The sequence below is a fragment of the Diabrotica virgifera genome, chromosome 5 (genome assembly GCF_917563875.1).
Source record: "Diabrotica virgifera virgifera chromosome 5, PGI_DIABVI_V3a".
Lineage (NCBI taxonomy): Eukaryota > Metazoa > Arthropoda > Insecta > Coleoptera > Chrysomelidae > Diabrotica > Diabrotica virgifera.
Genome location: NC_065447.1, coordinates 263,830,771 through 263,852,252, shown reverse-complemented (window position 1 = coordinate 263,852,252; position 21,482 = coordinate 263,830,771). Strand labels below are relative to the sequence as shown.

The window sequence follows — 21,482 nt, the reverse complement described above, 5'->3', positions numbered from 1 at the left end:
TCAACCCTTAAAACCACCCTTGATGGAGCTATATATAAAAAATTTACTTATCCTAAAAGAATAATTTCGGCTTGCATCGATCTACATAAAAATTTGGGATTAGGATAATTTCACCCTGTACTTCATATTCTATATCATGCTTAAGGGCGTTGATTATTTTTAGGGGTGTAGACTACCCCTTATTGTCAAAACATATATAAAAACATTTTAAACTTTAATATTTGTAAAATTTGGTTATGATTGGTTAAATAATAATTGTTTTATACTTTAGGATATAATAGCATAATATTTCAACCCTTAAAAACCACCCTTAATAACATTACAGTTTTATAAGTCGATATTTTAATAGATCTATACAGAAAAAAAGTAGAATTAAAGAATTACAAAAACATTTATTTACACAAAAATACGAATTTACAAATATGTACAAATACAAATACAAATAGTTTTTAAGTCATCTTCCAGTATATAGTCCTGTCGCCAGGGGGGGTACAACGGCCTCCTTAATTCAGATGGACTTACCCAAGTTTTTTTTATATATTTTGACCCGTAGAAAACGAATTTTTTGGGTAACAGTTGATCCGGATGTCGATAAGATTGTTATAGACAAAGAACTTGAGAAATTACATGACAGCGATTTATCGCAAAACAAAACATCTTTTTGTATTTTTTGGGTCATTGTAAGCAGATAATGTTCAGGCAAGTTTTTTCGCAGGATGCATAGTTTTCGAGATAAACTCGGTGAACTTTCAAAAATTCAAAAAATTGCAATTTTTGAACCTGAATAACTTTTGATTAAAAAATAAAATAGCAATTCTGCTTACTGCATTTGAAAGTTCAAGTCAAATTCTATCGGTTTTGATTATTTGCATTGCTAAAAATTTATTATTTTATTGATAAACAAAGCTATAAACACCTAGTGCGTGACTGATGGTTTCAATGATTTCCCATTTAAAATCAAACGAGTAGGTAGAGTAGCTACAAGTGCAAGCGAGGCAATTTCTACGTAGCATGCGTTAAAACGCATGTATTAGGCACGGGAAACACTATGTGTTTATAGCTTTATTTAATAATAAAAAAATTAATTTTTAGCAATGCAAATAATCAAAACAGATATAATTTGACTTAAACTTTTAAATGTGGTAAGCAGAATTGCTACTTTATTTTTTAATCAAAAGTTATTCGGGTTCAAAAATTGCAATTTTTCGATTTTTTGAAAGTTCAACCGCGGTTATCTCGAAAACTATGCATTCTACGAAAAAATTTGTAAGAATACTTTTTGCTTAGAATGACCCAAAAAATACAAAGAAATGTTTTGTTTTGCGAGAAATCGCTGGTACATAATTCCTCAAGTTCTTTGTTTATAACAATCTTATCGACATCCGGATCACCTGTTACCCAAAAAATTCGTGTTCTACGGGTCAAAATACATAAAAAAAACTTGGGTAAGTCCATCTGAATACAGGAGGCCGTTGTACCCCCACTGGCGACAGGACTAATACGAACGGGTTCTGTGATTCTGTGTTTTGTGAATTTTTCGAAAAAAAAATCGTTTTATAAACATAGCTCCTTCATTTTTGGCGATAAAAAGTTTTTTCAAAAATGACTTTGTAGGGGTTTTGAAGAGTTATACGACTGTGTAAACTAAATTCCGTAAGATCCCTTAGTTTTTAATTAGGGTGGGTTTAAAGGGCTCGAATAAGGGGATGTTTGCTCGTAAATAGAGGTTTTAAACAGCTATATCTTGTTAACTGTTCACTGTAATGAAAATCCATGCACAAGGGAATTTGAGTAATTAAAAAGCTACAATTTAGTAGTCCATCATTTTTTTCGTATCTCCAGTATTTTCGGAGATATTTTGAAGTAAAAGATGAAAAATGGGAAACTCAAAAAAATTAATTTTTCTTTAAACTCCAATTTTTCTAAAATTAGGCCTTTTAAATAGGTCAAACTTCTTGGGTGTATAATACAAACATAAAAGAAATTACAAAAAGGTGAAGACCAATTTTTAATTAGGAGGGTAGTTAGGGGGTTGTTTTCACTGATTTTTTCATAGAGAAAAGCAGGTACCGATATTTTTTGATCATAAGTCGCTTAATTTTCAGGCTTAAAACTTTTTATTATTATTTTTTGAAAGGTCTAACTGTATAGGTACTTGAAAAAAGATTATTTAAGTTTTCCTCGAAAAATGTAAAGTTTTTTCGTTATTTTACTTTAAATATTTCAAACTATGCATTTGACGATAAATTCAGCTAACTTTAACATGCCGTATCTCGGTTTGTGTTGGTCTTAAAGATATTACAGAAAAAGAATTTGGATTGTGTTTCTAAAAGATACAATTTTGATATCTACAGTTTTTTTTGATTAAATGCATATTTTTTGAGGTATTCTCAAAAAACCCTCTAAAAAAGTCGATTTTTTCATCGAAAAACTGTTACTTTCAAGCGCGAATAACTCAAAAAATATTAGTTTCACGAAGAAAATGTAAAATACATTTTTTTCTTAGAATTACTTTTTACATCGACTTCCATGGTTAAAATGTAATAAAAAATTACCGCCCCCGAGAGTTTAGCGTACAGCGGCAAGATATAGAAAATTATCCTTGGACTATTCCCCATGTTCTGTGAAAATTTCAAGTAAATCCATGCTGGACGAAAAAATTGCGAGCCAAAATGCTTCATTTCCTCTACTAATACTTTCGTATCTTTCGTATTAGTTTTCTTCTGTGTCCATGCTATTCTAAGCATATCTTGTGTTCTTGCTTCAATATCCAGCTTTCAAGTCCATTTTGCAATATCGAGAACACGTAGCATCTCAAAGCTCTTATTCTTAGTTCCCTAGAACACAAGGCCCCTAACACACACCCTTAATCTGGGGCCCCTAGAACGCAAGGGGTGTAAGTGACAACTTATAGGAAATTGAGTTAAATACAAAAATGGACACCTAAACACGTAGAAAACCTGGTTCACTAGGGATGTAAGTGGTGCTAACTCTTTCGATCGGCACATTTCCCGAATGTGTGTTTGTTTGTATATTTGTTTTCTATGTATTTCATAGATTATCATGTATTTGGTCTTTTTTATATTCATTTTTAGTCCATATTTTTCACAGAAACTGTTCGTTTTGTTTAGCAGTAATTGGAGTTGTTCAGCAGAGCTTGCCATAATCACGGTGTCATCTGCATATTTTTACATTGTTAATAGATCTTTCGTTAATTATTATTCCTTCATTTTGAGATAGTAATGCTTCTTCAAAAATAGCTTCACTATATACATTAAATAGTAATGGAGACATAATACATTCCTATCCCTATCTAACTCCTCTTTTGAATAAAATCTTATAATGTTAAATCTTTGTAGGCTCGGTACTGACTTGAGGGACCGCGGACCGCAGACTATTGGATACAATAAACGACTCTTTGTAAAGGCAATGAAGTCGACTTTACTAAGTAACAAGAGATGTACTCAACACACACACTACACTTAGACATTACACTATAATCTGATTGCGAAATCAACGGAACTAATCATGCCAATGGCCATTAGTTGTCGAGACTTTTAAGCTATCTAAAAAAGGATTAATTAATAAATTAGTTGTTTTAAGTTATCATCTACTTCATCAAGTATATCAATGTCATTAGATATTATTTCTGGCCCAATTTCAGAGTTTTTACATTTGACTCATAGGACATTGTATGTTATTTTTAAATTCGTGTAAAATGCCAACATTTCAACACCTGTTCAACATTTAAAAAAATTTAATTTCCTACATATTGATGTGTCTAAGTTATTTTAAATGTTTATTTTAAATTTGTTATTTTAAAATATTTTACAATATTTAACATGAACTTTTTAATCTTTAATGATTTAATTTGATAATATAAACATTTTATCTTTAATTTGTGATTGCAGAATTCATGTACACCCAATAGTTTACGTATAATAACGTTATAGATAAAAGAAAAGCTTTCTGGGATAAACAATTTCAATTTAAAATAACTGTTAGGTGAAATTTCTTGAAATTTTTATGGCTAAAAATATTTGTGATATTTTCCCCCTTCCGATGCAAAGTTAGATTTTACATTGTTAATATAGTATTTTATAAGTAAGAAATGACGTTTAATATTTTGTATATTTTGTTAAGTATTTTGATAATTTTATTATTGTGATAATATCTCTAGTGTACTAGTTGCACTATTACAGGCAAAAACGTAAAACACAGAAAACCATAGTAAAGGCCAACAGTATTTATAATGCATCTTTAAATTGTCATTGTCGTCAGTTTGTTATTGAACATACTATACATTACTTAATTGCCTAATTGTTTCAGAGTTTTTCAAAGTTCTAAACCTATTCTAAAATGGACTTCGTCTAAACAATTAATCTACAAGATTCGGTACTATCCAAATCAAACCACCTGTCAAGAAAATAGAAACTGTAATAGATTAATATTTGATAAATGTTCGGAGTCTTATCTAGTTGTTATGCTGGATACACCAAATTTTTTGGAAAGTCTTGAATGTACCATTACTGGAAAACTTTTAACTTATGATGAAAACAAAGGAGTTCTTGTTGATTTTCCGAATGTAAAATTATTAGCCGAAGATCTTAGTAACCGTGATACGGTAAGTGTATATGTAGTTCCTTCGCTGATTTACAATTCATCATCCAGTCTCAAAAGTCCACTGCTGAACATAGATCTCCTCTTGTTGTTTACAACCCTGTCTATCCTGCGCCGCTCTCATCCAGTTTTTATTTAGCCTTATTAAATCGTCAGTCCATCTTGTAGGCGGTCGACCGATGCTTCTCTTGTCTTCTCTTGGTCTCTATTCCAATAGCCTCTTTGTCCATCGCCCATCTGTCATTCTGGCCATGTGTCCTGTCCATCTCCATTTTAGTCTATCAATCCTTTCGATGACGTCAGTTACCTTTGTTCTTCTCCTATACTAGTAAGTGTTTCTGCTCCGTATGTCAAGACCTCTCTCTTTAGGCACGTGGGCAACTCACTTTTAAAAGTTTCTCTCAATTTTCCATAATATGCTGCCCACCCAAGACCGATTCTTCTCTTCAGTTCATGTGTCTGGTTATCCCTGCCAATCGTAATTTGAGTTATATCTATCGCAATAAAATAGATCTAAGTGCTTGGGACATGAAATTACGATTAGCAGGGAATTACGATTTACAATCACATTTCTTAAAACGATTTGTGTTTTGCGGTACTCGATAAACTCAAGAGTGACTTCACTTCTCGATCTTCCCAAGTCTATTTCGCCAATCAGCCCTATCTATTGCCAACCGTTCCCAGTTTGCTGCACCTATTTTTTAGCATCTTTATCTACACCATCCATCCATCTAAGTTTTAACCTAACTATTCTTTTCCCAACCGGCTGTGATATTAGGATTCGTCTACCAAGGTTGTTCTGCTGTGATTTTACTAGATGTTCTGCACATCCTAGTCTTCTTATCTTTATGAGAGATATTACGCCTTCATCACCATATATCTGAGAGTTGAAAGCAAGAGATTTTCATATGTCTTAAGATGATCCATGTTTCCGATCCATGCACTGGCAGTATAAGGGTTTTGTATGTTGTTATTTTTGTTTTCTGGATTAAGTTTTTAGTTTCCCAGAATTATTCTCATCATCCGACAATTATCCGACGATGCCGATCACAATTGCGAAGGTTTCTCGATCTTCTGCCACATGGAATAATTGTCCTGTATTTTATATCTGAGTACATTCACGAATGTTTTTTAATCAAGAAATCTCTTTCCTTCCTACACTTCTACTGTCTTCAATTTTGCTTTTAACGATCAGTTGTAGTATTCTATATCGATTTCCCTTTCACTATATGTCCCAGATAAGACATTTTCCGGTATTTAAGTGTCTAAAACAATTATCTATCTTTGTTGACCCCCTGAGTACTTCCTCATTAATTTTTATTGCTGTCCAAGGTATCTTCAACATCCGTCTATGAATTCACATTTCCGATGCTTCAATTCTTTTCATGTTTTATATTTTTAGTATCCACACTTCTACGCCATACAAAAGTACAGACAAAAATAACTTTTAAAAACTAAACATAATTATACAAAATTATACTAAAGCCGATATGGAGTTATGGTATAGAGTTATGGGGCTGCAGCAAACCGAGCAACACTAAAATACTGCAAACTTTTCAATCAAAGACGCTGGGCATGATAGCGAATGCACCATGGTACGTCTCCAATATAACTATCCATAATGACCTTGGGATACCATTCATCGAAGATGTTATTAGACTACAGGCAACCAAAGCCCAAGAAAGAAATTTCGCCCATGAAAGTCAAACTATTCAACAACTCTACCAGCCGCCACTTGTGGGAAGAAGACTGAAAAGGACATGGCCAGAGGACCTAACTGATTAGGTGTATTGGAGAACCATCGATGGATGGTGCCCAAAGCATGCCAGGATTCAAGACTTTGCTACTATTTGCTAAATACTCTGTGTTGTAATTGGAGTAGATTGTAAATTTGCACTTAATAAAATGAAAAAAAAAACTAAACAACTTTTCGTTTTTTTTTTCAGAGTTGTATTACATTGTTAGAGAATCAAATAGAAGATCTTATAACAATGTTGTCAGTAAACAAGAAAACAGACGTAGTTATAATTTTTCCAGAAGGATGGAATATATCTATGGACGATACTTTCGAAATTCACTGTGCTTTGACAAAACTAACTTTATCTTGTAGCTGTAAAAAATTTTTCCTGGTAAATCGGATCTCTAATATTTTTGATAACTCAATATTAGAGTTAGATGTGTCTGATACGAAGTCTAACGCATTAGTTCATGCGAGTATATACTGCAGGTAAGAAATTACATTATTCATACATTACTAATAATACTTGCCAATCAGATTTGACAGCCTTATCAGATTATAATTGTCTTTTTAATAATTTTCTGTTAAAGGGGCTATCCTAGTGTAAAAGTATGAAATTCATATACTTTTTTGGGAATTTCTAAATTAAAAAGTACTGTACCAATTGTTTTGAAAATTTGCAAATCATGTGCTATAAAAAGAAGTACTGTAAAAAAATGTTCATAAAAATATTGAAAAGTAAAAGATTTATGCGCCATCCACTGGCACCGTGAAAAAAAACAGCTCCACCGCTGCAGTGATTGGGACTAATAGAGATCCTGTAACATAAAATTTCGAAGTTATTATTGAAATATAAGTTATTTTCTATACCTTAACTAGGGGTTTTTGATCGGATAAAAAATGTCAATTTGGCGGTTTTTGAAACTGAAAATGTTTTAGCTAATGTCAAAAATTTTTTTCAACACTTCAGGATCTCTGTTACTCTTTATTATAATTTTCCTGTCAGGATCTCTATTAGCCCCAATTACAACAGCAGTGGAGCTATGTTTTTTTCACGGTGCCAGTAGGTGGCGCATAAATCGTTTAATTTTCAACATTTTTTTATGAAAATTGTTGTACGTGTACTTCTTTTTATAATAAATTCTCATGCAAATTTTCAAAACAATAATTGGTACAGAACTTTTTATTTTACAAATTCCCCAAAAAAGTATCTATACGATTTTCTTACTTTTACATTAAGATAGCCCCTTAAGGTTGAATCAGCATACAATAGCAACGCAGACTTAAGAAAATTCATATACCGTATTTTATGAAAAATGCCGGTCAAAAATAAATATTATCGCCACTCGAATGAGTGTGGCAAGGGACGATCTTTGGTCAATACCCAAAAATCCTAGGGACGATTGATCACTACTCAGCCTAGGCTAGAGGTGGGACGGGACCGGTCGATCGATACTCGACACGGAAGATGAATTGAAGCGTTTTAGAATAACGAATAACGGAAGCGTCTAGAATAACTTTGAATATTAAAGAAAAAAAAACATAGAAAATAAGATAGAGTTTATTTAACAAATGGCTTTTCTTCTTTTTCAAATTCCATCTTCTATCGATGGTTGCTATCTGGAACATGAAAAGGGCCGTTGTAAATATATCTCCGTTGCTGCATGTGTAATATTACCTCATGTTTCCACCGTTTTAAGAACGTGTATTATACAATAAAATGTCTGTCATCTGGGTGGACCATAATATGAAATTACGCTTATATCCAGAAGGTACTTATATTAACTGAAGCATTATTTTTTAGCTCACAGATTGCTTTCCTCCCGTTTCTACATCACATCCATCAGCACACTGTATTTTTTAAAAGTGGAGTCAAGATCATACCCAGGCAATTATATGAACAATACCGAATTAAGTACTGTACAGATCAGTCTGAGTCAGATTTGGTGCAGAAGTTTCAGAATGCTGTTAACGATGAATTGGGATCAATAGAATCATTCAGTCAGTCCTCAAATAACTCGAATCTGTTTACAAATAGAACAAGTTTATCGTATTTAGAAAAAGAAACTGATTTGTTATACTTAAAGCTATGTGAAAGAATTAATATAAAAAACTGATGATTTGTTGACAATTGATTTATTTTAAAAGGTGTGTATAATGACACGAGTATAAACATGTTTAGCATGCATTTAAACTGAACATTATATACGAGAAAACTTTTTTTTTCCTTTTTATAGAAGGTTTGAAATCTGCAAAAACATCCCAGTCCAGGGTGCTGAACCATAGTGAGGGATTCATTCTTCGTAGTATCAGCTATAGTTCCCGAGGTATTTTAAAACGCCCTCTCGTCGCCGATGCTTACCTATCTGCTAAACCAGACCCTCCCCTGTCATCCAGTGCTTCGAAAGCGGAATGGCCGCTTAAAACCGAACAATACTTCCAGAACACTACCTTCATTCATCCCCAGCCTATGAGTATGGAGGATCCCTATCCCTATCTCTTTTCATCTGTGCCAACCTTTTCGAAACTACAGAGGTAAGCCCTAAAATACCCTTGTCTTGTGAATACCTTCTTTAGGAAATAATCTAGTCGCCTGTGACCACAGTCCACATAATCTCTTAGCCTCGTTGTCCACTGTGCCACATCCTCCGTGTTGTTCCGTTCTTCTTCTTCTTTTTTTAAGTACCGTCTCCCAATGCAGGTCGGATATCGTCATTACTATCTTTACTCTATCTACCGCTGCTATGAAAAGTCGTATGAAACTGCATTTAAACCGGTCCCTTAACTTTTTTAACCATGACTTTCTCCTCTCTCCTGCCTTCTCTCATATTCCCCTTTGTATTATGAGAATTTGATATCTCTGTCTCCTCATTACGTGTCCCAGATATTTGACCAGCGCGCATCTGTAAAAATATTAGTACATTTGGACGTTGAGAAGTGACTCAAATTTTTTTGCAGAAATTGCTTGAAAATATCTCAAATAATAATATTTGAATTATTCTCCCTCTCAAAAAGGTCCGGAATATTCTTTAAATAATCAAAATGTCAAAAAATGAAGGAAAAATTCGATTTTTTTCTTCGTTTTTTGATTATAACTTTAAAAGTATTCATTTCCGAGAAAAATTGTACTGACATAAAAGTTGCGTAATTAAATTTCCTACAATATAGAATTGGTTACAAATTTAAAAAATAGTCACCCTTGTTGCAAAATAGCAATAATTGCGAAAAAACCATCCAAAAACAAGTATTCGCATTTTACGTTTTTCAACCATTTATGCTACACTTAGGACCTTCATATTTCACCCAGAAAAACTTTATGATATAGTAAAACAATACTGTAAATTTCATTAAGATCGGTTCAGCAGATTTTGCAAAATAAATTTTGCAATCAAGCTTTCGCAAAAAAATTCATTTTTTCAAAATGTTACAGGACTGAAAATAAAGCAGATAGCAAGTTGAAATTTTTTTTGCGTATAGAAGTGTACTGTACCACGGCGTCAGAAATTTTTTTAAATAAACATTGGTATTGGTATTGGTGCTACGCGCAGGACAGCGGATAGTTTGCTCTGAGCATTCCAATGACCTTTGATAATGATTGATACATTTTAATTTTTATTGCATTTCGATATAAATAAATAAATTTGTTTATTGCAAAATAAAAACACATACTCTATCCTTTGAAATAACACTTTTTTTAGTAAAAACTTTCTTTGTTCATATATTTTAACTTAGAGAATAACAGTTTATTATTTTTGAACATATGCATTGTTTAAATAATATTTCACAAACAATAATAAAATTAGTTTGATTTTTGTGGAATTAAAATATTAAAATACAACAAAATATAGAGTAAGAAAATAATATATTAGAAAAAGATTGGAAAAAATTTTGGTGGAAATCAACTTGTGTGAATCGAACACCGCTGTCCTGCGCGTAGCACCAAAAATTAATGTTTATTTAAAAAAATTTCCTGACGCCGTGGTAATTAATCGATTTTAATTTTGCAGATTGCAAATGAAAGGTACAGTACACTTCTATAAGCAAAAAAAAATCAACTTTCTATCTGCTTTATTTTCAGTCCTGCAACATTTTAAAAAAATGATATTTTTTGCGAAAACTGGATTGCAAAATTTATTTTGCAAAATCTATTAAACTGAAATGAAATTTACAGTGTTGTTTTACTATATCATAAAGTTTTTCTGGGTAAAATATGAAGGTCCTAAGTGTAGCATAAATGGTTGAAAAACGTAAAATTCGAATACTTGTTTTTGTATGGATTTTTTCGCAATTATTGCTATTTTGCAACAAGGGTGACTATTTTTTAAATTTTTAACCAATTCTATATTGTAGGAAATTTAATTACGCAACTTTTATGTCAGTACAACTTTTCTCGGAAATGAACACTTTTGAAGTTATAATCAAAAAACGAAGAAAAAAATAGAATTTTTCCTCCATTTTTTGACATTTTTATTATTTAAACAATGTTCCGGACCATTTTGAGTGGGAGGGTAACTCAAATATTATTATTTGAGTTATTTTCAAGCAATTTCTGCAAAAAAGTTTGAGTCACCTCTCAACGTCCATCTCAAAACAGATGCGCCCTGGACTATATTGTAACTTTATTTTTATTGGGTTGACCATGTCGTATTCTTTGCTCATTTCTCGCAATACTTCCGTATTCGTTACCTTTTGTATCCATGTAATTATAAGTATCCTTCTGTAGCACCACAGTTCAAATGACTGTAGCTTATTTATGTGTTCTTGCTTCAGTGTCTAGCTTTCAAGTTTATATTGTAGTATAGAAAACACGTTAGCATCTCGGAGCTCTTACTCTCTCATTTTTTACTATTTATACCCTTATTTCTATAATTTGATCATTATTTTCTGAAATCCAGGTTCCCATGTATTTGTATTTATCAACCCTTTCTATCTGTACATTTCCCAAATGTATGTTTGTTTGTATATTGGATTATTATGTATAATCAACTGGACTAATTTTTCATAGTAAGGTCTTCTCTCATATAGCTCTTTTCTTTCCACTACCAATATATGCAGAGTAACACGTACAGTGATGGATATTTTATATAAAATATAATTTATTTATTTATTTATTTTTATCTTTTTAAAGAAGTTGTACACCCTAAAGTGAACGAATAAGGCCACAAATAAGTAATCATTAAATAAGAAACAGGCATATATTAAAATTCGTTTTTAACAATAATATAAGTTCATATAAAAATAAGAAAACAGTCACAAAAATACTTAGTAATACGCATACATTATATATTTTTGAGCAAGACATACAACTACATACGACCTCTGTAATACATCTTCAGTATCAAAAAACTGCCTCAACTAAAATTACTTATCAAATATATATCTACTAATACAACTTTTTAGTTTACCTTGGCAGATTGATAAATGTGGATTTTTCTTTTATATTTAATAATATTAATTTGTTAAAATATGTACACTGCAGGTACCATGAAGTCTGCACCTAATCCACGATCAGTAGTACTTTCGTCACATATTTTTGATTACTACAGTACTTATGCGGCAAAATAAACAGTACTGAAATGAACAAATGAACATTGAAATGTTTATGATTATTGATATCTCTAGTATACACGATATAGCCTTGCAAACATTATTCACGATGACGCACGTTCCCGACATAACAGATGTTAAAGATGACATCTGGCCAGTGGCGGGTCTACGAGGAGGCAAAATGAGGAAATTTCCCCCTTAACAAAGTCGAAAATTAAAGAAAAAAAATTGTTCAAATATAAAATTACATTAGCTGACATGTAACCGAACCATAAAAATACAAATTGAACCCAATAAACACTCTAGTTAGGAAAATTAAGGGAACTTAATGCCTATAACTTATTATTTATGTCTTTTATGTAATCTGAGTTTATCTTTTTTATGCATTTTGGTTGGTTTTTCATTGGAAGTTGCCCCCTGAGGCAAATTTTTCCTTACAAAGCAAATTTCTAGATTCGCCACTGCCTCTGGTACGAAAAAATCTTTAATTTTAGTCCGCAACTCTGAAATGGCAGATGGTGGATCTGTCTGACTCTTTTAGCATTCTTCACATGTACGCATCTAGTGTCGTCAGTTCTGGTGAGTGATAACTTCCAAAATGATCGCGCAGTATTCGAAGAGACTCCCTGGCAGTGTGACAGGTTGTCCCGTCCTGCTGAAACCATTGTTGATTTTAAGCTTGGACCATTTTCGTGACCTTTTCCGTGTGACCGAAAATAGTACTTCACCATAAAAATTTTTTCTGCAAAACTGAGAACCATTCTGAAGCACCTAACATTATCACGACATTTACATACGTTATAAAGACGTTCGGACACCATTCAATACGTTTCGACGCCTCTCACATACAAATTTGGGGCAAACGAATTTTAGTACTGTTTATTTTGCCACATACCGTATTATCTATTATCAACTACTGTTTTTTATTTGTATCGGAACAACCTTTTTCGTATAGACTGGATTCCTTAAACTCTAGGTTTCTACTTTCTACAATTATTAAATTAATATTTCATTTAAAGAAACACGTCTTTCTGTAGATACATAAATTTGATACATATCAGTATGTCATATTGTTCTGTGAGTGAGTTCTTAATTTCTTATATAGTTCAAAGTTTTTTGTGAATATAACTACACATATATGACAGACTAGTACGACATGAACAATAAATTAATGTCCTGAAATCTAAGAAGATAGACAACAATAACCTCAGGGGAAATTGAAATAAATAGACCTGGGGTAAGATATGGATGCGTACTGTCTCCAATTCTTTTTAATGCCTACTCGCAAGAGATCCTGAAAAAAGCTCTTGAGGGTGAAACAGCTGGAATAAACGTAAATGGAGTTCCTATTAACAAAATTAGATATGCGTGTTCCGTGGTGTGGTTGAGTTGCGTGTGTGATAACCTTATTGTCCACGGAAACAATTAAAATAATATTAAGTAAAACGACGGACAATAATATATTTATTTATTTTTGGTAAAAAATGCGTGCTTTGTTTATATCTCGTAAGAGTTTGTTATTCTATCGAGGGTGTGACCGCACAGGGTGCCCGCTGTGATTATACTGAACTAGACCACAAACACTAATCTGTCATTATGTGGTTCTACCATATGGCCATACAGGCGACAATTTATTAGATCTGGTGTATTTAAAACTGCAAAGGCATTTTACCTGAAATAGGGATATATTTCGTTTCTTAAAACTTAACAGGCCCTTCTATGCATATGGTTTGTATATTAGGAACGAAACACATGTGAATTTTAAATGACCTATATTATTTCGTTTAGAAAAGAAAGTTAATATTTAAAATGAGCAATTAAAAAAGTAGTAAAATAGTAATTGAAGCGTCATGACACTGTCATTTTAGTCAAAAATATTGAAGATCTTCAGAGACTGGTGACCAGAATAGCGGAGTATGCAAAACAATACGGCATAATAATGAACATCAAGAAGATAAAATTTATAAGAATATCGAAAAATCAAAGAAATAATGCGAATCTTCTAATAAATGGAACCCATGTCGAACGAGTGGACAAATATGTGTATACTGATCTATATCAAGGACTCGGGTCCCAATCCCAGCTTTTTTTACTGTAATACTTGGTACCCACTTTTATATACAGGGTGTTTGGTAAAGAATGGACCATAGCTTAACCTCAGGTTCCTGAAGTTAAAATAGGCCGATTTAAGCTAACTTACCTTAGTACAAAGTTTATAATAACCGAAATACAGGGTGTCAAAATTAAACTTTTTTTTATTTATTATTGAATATTTCCTGACAGGTATGAGATAAAAACATAAAATTTGATATGTGTGGGTTTTTTGGGTCGAGAAAACTAAATTCCCTACCAGAAATTATGTATTGCCCAGAGGGCGCCACATACGCCTTTCAATACTCATTTATTACGTTCATTTTTTTTTATCCCTCACTCTTTATAATTTTGACATTAAAATTTTTATTTTCCTATTAGTTTTACTTAAAAAAGGTATACTTCTTTGATCTCCCTAAACTCAACCGTTTTCGAGATAAACGCATTTTAAATCTGCGATACACCATCATTTTTAGCATAATATCATTGTAGTTACACCCGAAAAATAACTTAAAACCATAATAATTGTGCCAGTTCTCAAATTTATGTCATTGCATCGCAAATCAAATTTCCACTTGAAGAAATTTGCGATACGTTTTTGGATAATTTTATGGTTTTAAGTTATTTTTCGGGTGTAACTACAATGATAATAATATGCTAAAAATGATGGTGTATCGCAGATTTAAAATGCGTTTATCTCGAAAACGGTTAAGTTTAGGGAGATGAAAGAAGTATACCTTTTTTAAGTAAAACTAATAGGAGAATAAAAATTTTAATGTCAAAATTATACAGAGTGAGGGATAAAAAAAATTGAACGTAATAAATGAGTGCTGAAAGGCGTATGTGGCGCCCTCTGGGCAATACATAATTTTTGGTAGGGAATTTAGTTTTTTCGACCCAAAAAACCCACACATATCAAATTTTATGTTTTTATCTCATACCTATAAGGAAATATTCAATAATAAATAAAAAAAAAGTTTAACTTTGACACCCTGTATCTCCGTTATTATAAACTTTGTACTAAGGTAAGTTAGCTTAAATCGGCCTATTTTAACATCAGGAACCTGAGGTTAAGCTATGGCCCATTCTTTACCAAACACCCTGTATAACTATATTGTGCAGTACACAACATTTTTTTTAAGTTGTCTCACGTTTTCGATACATATAATTAACAGGAAATTTGGCTGAAGAGTATCTGTAAAAAACTTCCTGAACATTGTTTATTTTGCTAAACCAAATCCTTTTTATGCATATATACAGTAATGTGTACAAAAATAATTTACTATATTAATAAAAAAATCTTAAACAAATAAACTATACCACTAATCATAAAAATAACAAAAATATTGCACTTAAAACATTGCACTTCGATATTAAATGGTAAAAACATTGTAATAATCTATATCATGTATTCGTATAGGAATATATCCTTATTGCACCTATTAGTAGTCTATTTTGTATTTGGCAAAGTAGCTGATAGCAACGAGAAATTAATCCACGACAGACTTTTCAAAAATATAGAATACATACCGTACCCCAACTTCGTTAAGGCCATAACCCTAAAAAAATGGAAAATCGTTTTTTTGGCCTAACACGTTCCTGTAGACTTGTTGTCTTCATTGTGGAATAATGTCATATAATTTAGTTATCTTAAAATCGAGATGGTGCGCCTGTGACGTTATTACCTTTTCGGGTTTTGGCGCTCCCAGCATTAGCAAGCCTACCACAAACCATTTTGAGTCACGCGGTGGTCGAGAGTAGATGTGTGGTAAGTACCGTTCATTTTTGAATATTGCCCTAACCTGTGATAATGCATTGTGTTAGTGCCATAACGTGTGACAAGGTGGGTTGATACGCTCTAATCCTCGAATTTTGAATATGGGTGCCGTAGTAATAGCGCCTTTTCATATTTTAAGGGTGAATTTCAAGGTAAATCAATGTCAATAACTAAAAATAAATACTAGCATTAGAAGGCTTCAGACAACTTAGATAATGATGTTGCAAAGAGAAAAATGAAGAGTTCACAGAAAATCTTGTTTTTGCTCTCCTGAAAAGTTTGCGATTTCGGGTTAAGGCACTAACGAAGTCGGAGTACGATACATATTTGAATAGTCTCTTCTCGTTTTTAAGTCTACTGTTTAAGTGAAGGTATTATCCTAATACTAAAATATTGCACATTCGGCCATTTAAAATATATCACATATAAATATTGCATTTTTATATTGTTTATGTTTTCTATCTAAAAAATTATGTCTATGTTAAAAATAGAGATGTTTGTGGAATAAATGGTAGTAGGAATATTGGAAAAAGTTATCTGTTTATTTATTAATTAATACCAAAACGTATTATAGTATATTTCACGAATTTGCACTAGTCATGAAAAAATGAAACAAGTAATTTCTAAATTGAATTAAAAAGATTATTTCATTCATAGGAGATTCTGACCAATAGAAAGCTACATAAATAACAATTAAACTGATAATTTTTGATAATTATAAAAGTGATAACTTTCAACCGTCAAATATTTATAATAACTGTGTTTAATTGTACTAATTTGTACTTACATAAATAAATTACAATAAAATTTTGGTTTTGAACAGTTTTATTCATAAAATAATCGCAACAAATTGCACTCGATCTCTAAAATTAATATAGAATTTTAGAGCCCTTGTGCAATTACTACTGATAATTTTATAATCTTTTTTTATAGTATCTATTAATAAGAAGTTATTTACAGTAAATTCTTTTGATATAATTCACTTTACGCAATAATGTTTGTTTGCCTAGCAGTTTTACATTTTTGCTCAGCATTAAAGACAGTTCAATGTTAACAAGGTTATGATAATTTTTATTTTATATATACCTGCAAAATATTTGTAACAACTACACTTGAGAGCAAAAAAATCGACTCACTCGTTGAATTGTACACGTTAGATGTCTCGAATTTCCTAAACCTGTTGTCCGATTTGAGTGATTATTTAACAATATCGCTGTAATAACAATGTTGCTAGGCAGATAAATGTCATTTTTTACCGGGTGTAACAATCATACCGTGTTTTTTTTCTTAGTTGGGAACACCCTGTGGAATATTCAATTAAATATAAAATATTGAAATTAAAACTCAAGTGTAGCCTTAGGCTTTATTAACATTTACTTTTTTTATTCATTTGCATATGTTCGATAATAAAAAAATTAGGTACGTTAACAACTAGCGATGTTTTTTCATCAGCAAATTCTCATTTTCTGGTTAGTTTAATAAACAAGCCTAAAGTAGGCTATGAGAAATTAACAATTTAATGGATGTCAAATTGTTAACAGTCAAAAGTGTCTGGTTTGTTGTGAAAAATAGTAGATTTATTGTTTAAAGTTTCAATTAAGTCCGTATTTTTTGTTGTCGTTTGGTGGAAATGGAACGCGCCACAAAGAATTTGACCCGCGATGAGTGTGTTAAGCAGTGATCTTAGATAGTAAAGGACTTAGCCACCATGATATCGGCTTCTTATATTGGTCACCATTTTTTGCTAATGCACAATAATGCAAGACCTCACGTTCACGAACTGTAACCGAATATTTACAACAGGTAAATCTTCGGACTCTGAATTGTCCATCGCATATTCTAGATTTTAACTGAATCGAACATTTGTGGGACATAATTGGTAGAAGACTACGACCCCCTTTGCCACCCCCAAGAAGTAGAAACAGTAGCTCTCGAGATTTGGAATGATATTGATCAAGACCAAATAGCATACCTCATTTGTAATATAAAAGTACATATCTCTTTTATTATCGAAAATAAGCGAATGAATCTAAAAACAAAATATTAAGAAAACCTAAGGCTACAATTGAGTTTTAATTTAAATATTTTATATACGCCAGAATATTCCACAGGGTGTTCCGAACTTTAAGAAACGAACACAGTATGATTGTTACAGCTGGTATAAAATGACATTTATCTGTCTAGCAACAATATTATTACATCGATTTTCTTAAAGAATAAGGCTATAACATACTAAAAAAATCAGTCAAATCGGACATCAGGTTTAGGAAATTCGAGACATATAATGTGTACAATTCAGCGAGTGAGTCGATTATTTTGTTCTCAAGTGTAGATTAGTTATAACCAAATTTAATGTGGTGACCTCTGAGAAATTAACATAAGCTTAGATATTTATTGAATGACTCATATAGGGGGTCTTTGGGTCAACTTGGGGTTTTGACCATTCGAAGGACTGTAAGAGGACTGTAAATTTCAAATTCGAGATATTATCTGATCTTGTGTTTTCGTCAAAATCAAAATCTGCTGATTATCACGATAACATGAATACATGAATACGTTGATGTTTGTGAAATTATTGAACGAAAAACGGCTTCCAAGCTTACATGAACTATCGGTTATAATTTTCGATAGTGTTTCTAATATTGAGAGAATTTACTATTGAATTTCTCAGCACAGCGGACCGTTTAAGTCAAAGCTTTCATCTCTAATCCAAAATAGTCGCCAATTCTTGAAATATACTATACAACTAAAGTTTTTCTTCAATGTATTTAAATCATATTTTATATCATCTCAGTAAAAGAGAGTACAGGGCATGTGTTATCAAATCGGTGAGTGGGGTAGGCCTCTGTTCGGGTTCGGTTTTTGGTCTATTTTGTGTGAACGTATCACAACCTCAGTGTACCTATATGTGTGAGGGAGGGAAACATATACTCTTCATCCCACCCATTCTATTTTACAACAGGAGAATAAGAAAAGCCAAATAAGCAAAATACACCCGTTAGAGAAATCCACCCAAGTAAAAAACCCAACATCGAAAAAGTAAAAATTAACACATCCAAAAATTAAACCACGGCAAAGGCCTACCTATGTGAGACAACATATCTATGAAACGAATTGGTTTGGTGGCACTGCCTACCAATATACCTATATCATTTTAAATATGTTACTCTCAGTTCCTACCGTTGAATGCGCACACATACATTAAATTCTTTCCGATACTATATATACAGGGTGTCCAGAAACTCTACCGACAAACGAAGACAGGAGATTCTTCAGATAATTTTAAGATCATTTAACCCAATTCACTTAGTCCGAAAATGCTTCCTAAGGGAGCTAGAGCTCTTTGAAGATGGCGTCTTGTAATTAGTTTTTCTTAAATATCTCCAGAACGCTTCTATTTAGAAAAACAAAAATTGGTACGCGTATTTATCTACAAGATATAACTCTAATCCATCCATTGCAAATTTCTAGTAGCGATCATAGGCGCCCGTTTTGGGTAGGGCAACGGTTATTTTATCGCATAACTTTTTTATCTTTAACTTTTATGCATTTCCTACAGTGGATTATGAAATTGTGAAGTATTCTAGTACTAAAAGGTACTCTTGTTTTAAATCAGTAGGATACACCGTTTTCTAGAAAAATCGATTTAAAAATTTTTCGCTTCTTAAATTTAAAAAAAAAATTCAAAAAAAAACTGTTTAGAAAGACGAAAACTGGTACATTTATTTATATTCCAGAGATAAATCGATTTCATTAATTGCGAATTTCTAGTACTGGTCATAGGCGTCCGTTTTGGGTAGGTCAACAGTTATTTTATAGCATAACTTTTTTGTCTTGAGTTTTTGAGCATTTTTGACACTAGATTATTAAATTATGAGGTATTCGAGTACTAAAAGTTACTCTTACTTTATGTTGGTAAAATACTTAGTTTTTTGTTGAAAAGTTCTTTCAATTTTTTTCCAAATTCCAAAAACGAGAAACTTTCAAATCGATTTTTCTAGAAAACGGTGTGTCCTACCGACTTAAAGCAAGAGCACCTTTTAGTACTAGAATACCTTACAATTTAATAATCCGGTGTCAAAAATGCACAAAAGTTAAGGACAAAAAAGTTATGCGATAAAATACCCGTTGCTCTACCCAAAACGGACGCCTATGACCGGTACTAGAAATTTGCAATCGATGGAATCCATTCATCTCTAAAAAGTAAATATGCATACCAATTTTCGTTTTTCTAAATTGAAGCGTTCTGGAGGTAATTAAGAAAAACTAATTTCATGACGCCATCTTCAAAGAGCTCTAGCTCCCTTAAGAAGCATTTTCGGACTAGGTGAATTGGGTTAAATTGTCTTAAAATTATCTGAGGAATCTCCTGTCTTCGTTTGTCGGTAGAGTTTCTGGACACCCTGTATTTGCTTAATATTGGTCAGAGGTTACTGGAATCACCGTAGCGTAACTAACAGTCTCAGAATCACTGCTCGATACTCCTTCTTCGCCTCCTATTACTCCACTGTCCATTGACCCGTAACTACCTATACCGGCGTTTCTGTTGAACCTACCGAAAAAAACTGAATGAGTCTCCACACTCTCCGCACCTGATTCGCTGTGACCGTCGCCGAGACTCTCGTCCGTTTCGCTTCCAACTCCCGCCGCCGGTTCTAGTACAGTCACTTTCACTTTATTAAAATGCGATTCGTTTGAATCTGAGCTGAGGTAACCAGAGTCTTCTGGTTTTAATGTATTCTGCCAGGATAGTCCTTCCTTCAGTTTGGGATGAGTGTTTACTACAGAGTGAAAAATAAATTGGTCGTTGCATCCTTTTTTCAAGATGAAGTCTTCGGTTTGTATGAGGTTGGTAATGTTACCACTTTTCTTGGACTTCTGCAGAAGACATAATTTATATTCGTCAGTTCTAAAATCAGGAGTACCAAGGTTAGGTGGAGAATGGCTAGTCGCTGCATTTGACTCGTATCTGTTGTTGGCACTCCTGAAATGGTCGTTTTTTGATTTCACATTTCTGCGATCGTAACTGTTTTCTAAAACAAAAATATAGTTTATTAAATATTTCATCTTTACGCAATTATATTGTTATATTAGAGCTAACAATATTAGATATGCGGATGACACTGTCATCTTAGCAGAAAATATTGAGGACCTTCAAAGGCTGGTGACCAGAATAGCGAAGTTTGGACAAGAATACGGTCTAGCAATGAACGTCAAGAAGACAAAATTTATGAAAATGTCGAAAACTCAAAGAAATAATCTTTTCATAAACGGAACCAATGCCGAACGAGTAGATAATATGCATATCTTGGAACAATGATTAACTCCACAGGTGATTAGTTCCAGGAAATCAAAATCAGAATAGAAAAGGCTAGAGCAAATTTTAACAAAATGAGAAAAGTGCTCTGCACAAGACATTTGAAGTTGGAACTAAGAGTTAGGCTGGCTAGGGGCTACGTTTTCTCGATTCTGTTTTATAGAATGGAAGCTTGGACCTTGAATGCGGCATCAATGAAAAAACTAGAATCATTCGAGTTGTGGGTGCACAGAAGAATTCTGAAAATATCGTGAACAAAACACGTCACAAACAAAGAAGTTCTGAAAAACATGAATAAAGAAATGGAAATCTTAAATACCATCAAAAAAATAAAATTAGAATATCTCAGACATATTACACGTGGAGAGAGATACAACTTGCTCCAGTTGATT

General features: G+C 32.5%; 2 protein-coding genes across 2 annotated transcripts in view; one reads left to right on the top strand and one right to left on the bottom strand.

Moving 5' to 3' along the window:
• Nucleotides 1-8,489, top strand: part of LOC114329894 (uncharacterized) — a 32,285-nt gene extending 23,796 nt beyond the window's left edge. Inside the window, exons 3-5 of the mRNA XM_050651886.1 lie at nucleotides 4,330-4,624; nucleotides 6,567-6,847; nucleotides 8,163-8,489. Of these exons, the coding sequence (XP_050507843.1) occupies nucleotides 4,330-4,624; nucleotides 6,567-6,847; nucleotides 8,163-8,475 (889 nt within the window). The 3' untranslated portion in view covers nucleotides 8,476-8,489. The remainder of the gene's footprint in view (nucleotides 1-4,329; nucleotides 4,625-6,566; nucleotides 6,848-8,162) is intronic.
• Nucleotides 8,490-11,539: 3,050 nt separating this feature from the next.
• The window catches only part of LOC114329860 (uncharacterized), a 222,206-nt gene continuing 212,263 nt past the window's right edge, over nucleotides 11,540-21,482 (bottom strand). Inside the window, exon 11 of the mRNA XM_028279122.2 lies at nucleotides 11,540-20,806. Coding sequence (XP_028134923.2) covers nucleotides 20,187-20,806 — 620 coding nt within the window. The 3' untranslated portion in view covers nucleotides 11,540-20,186. The remainder of the gene's footprint in view (nucleotides 20,807-21,482) is intronic.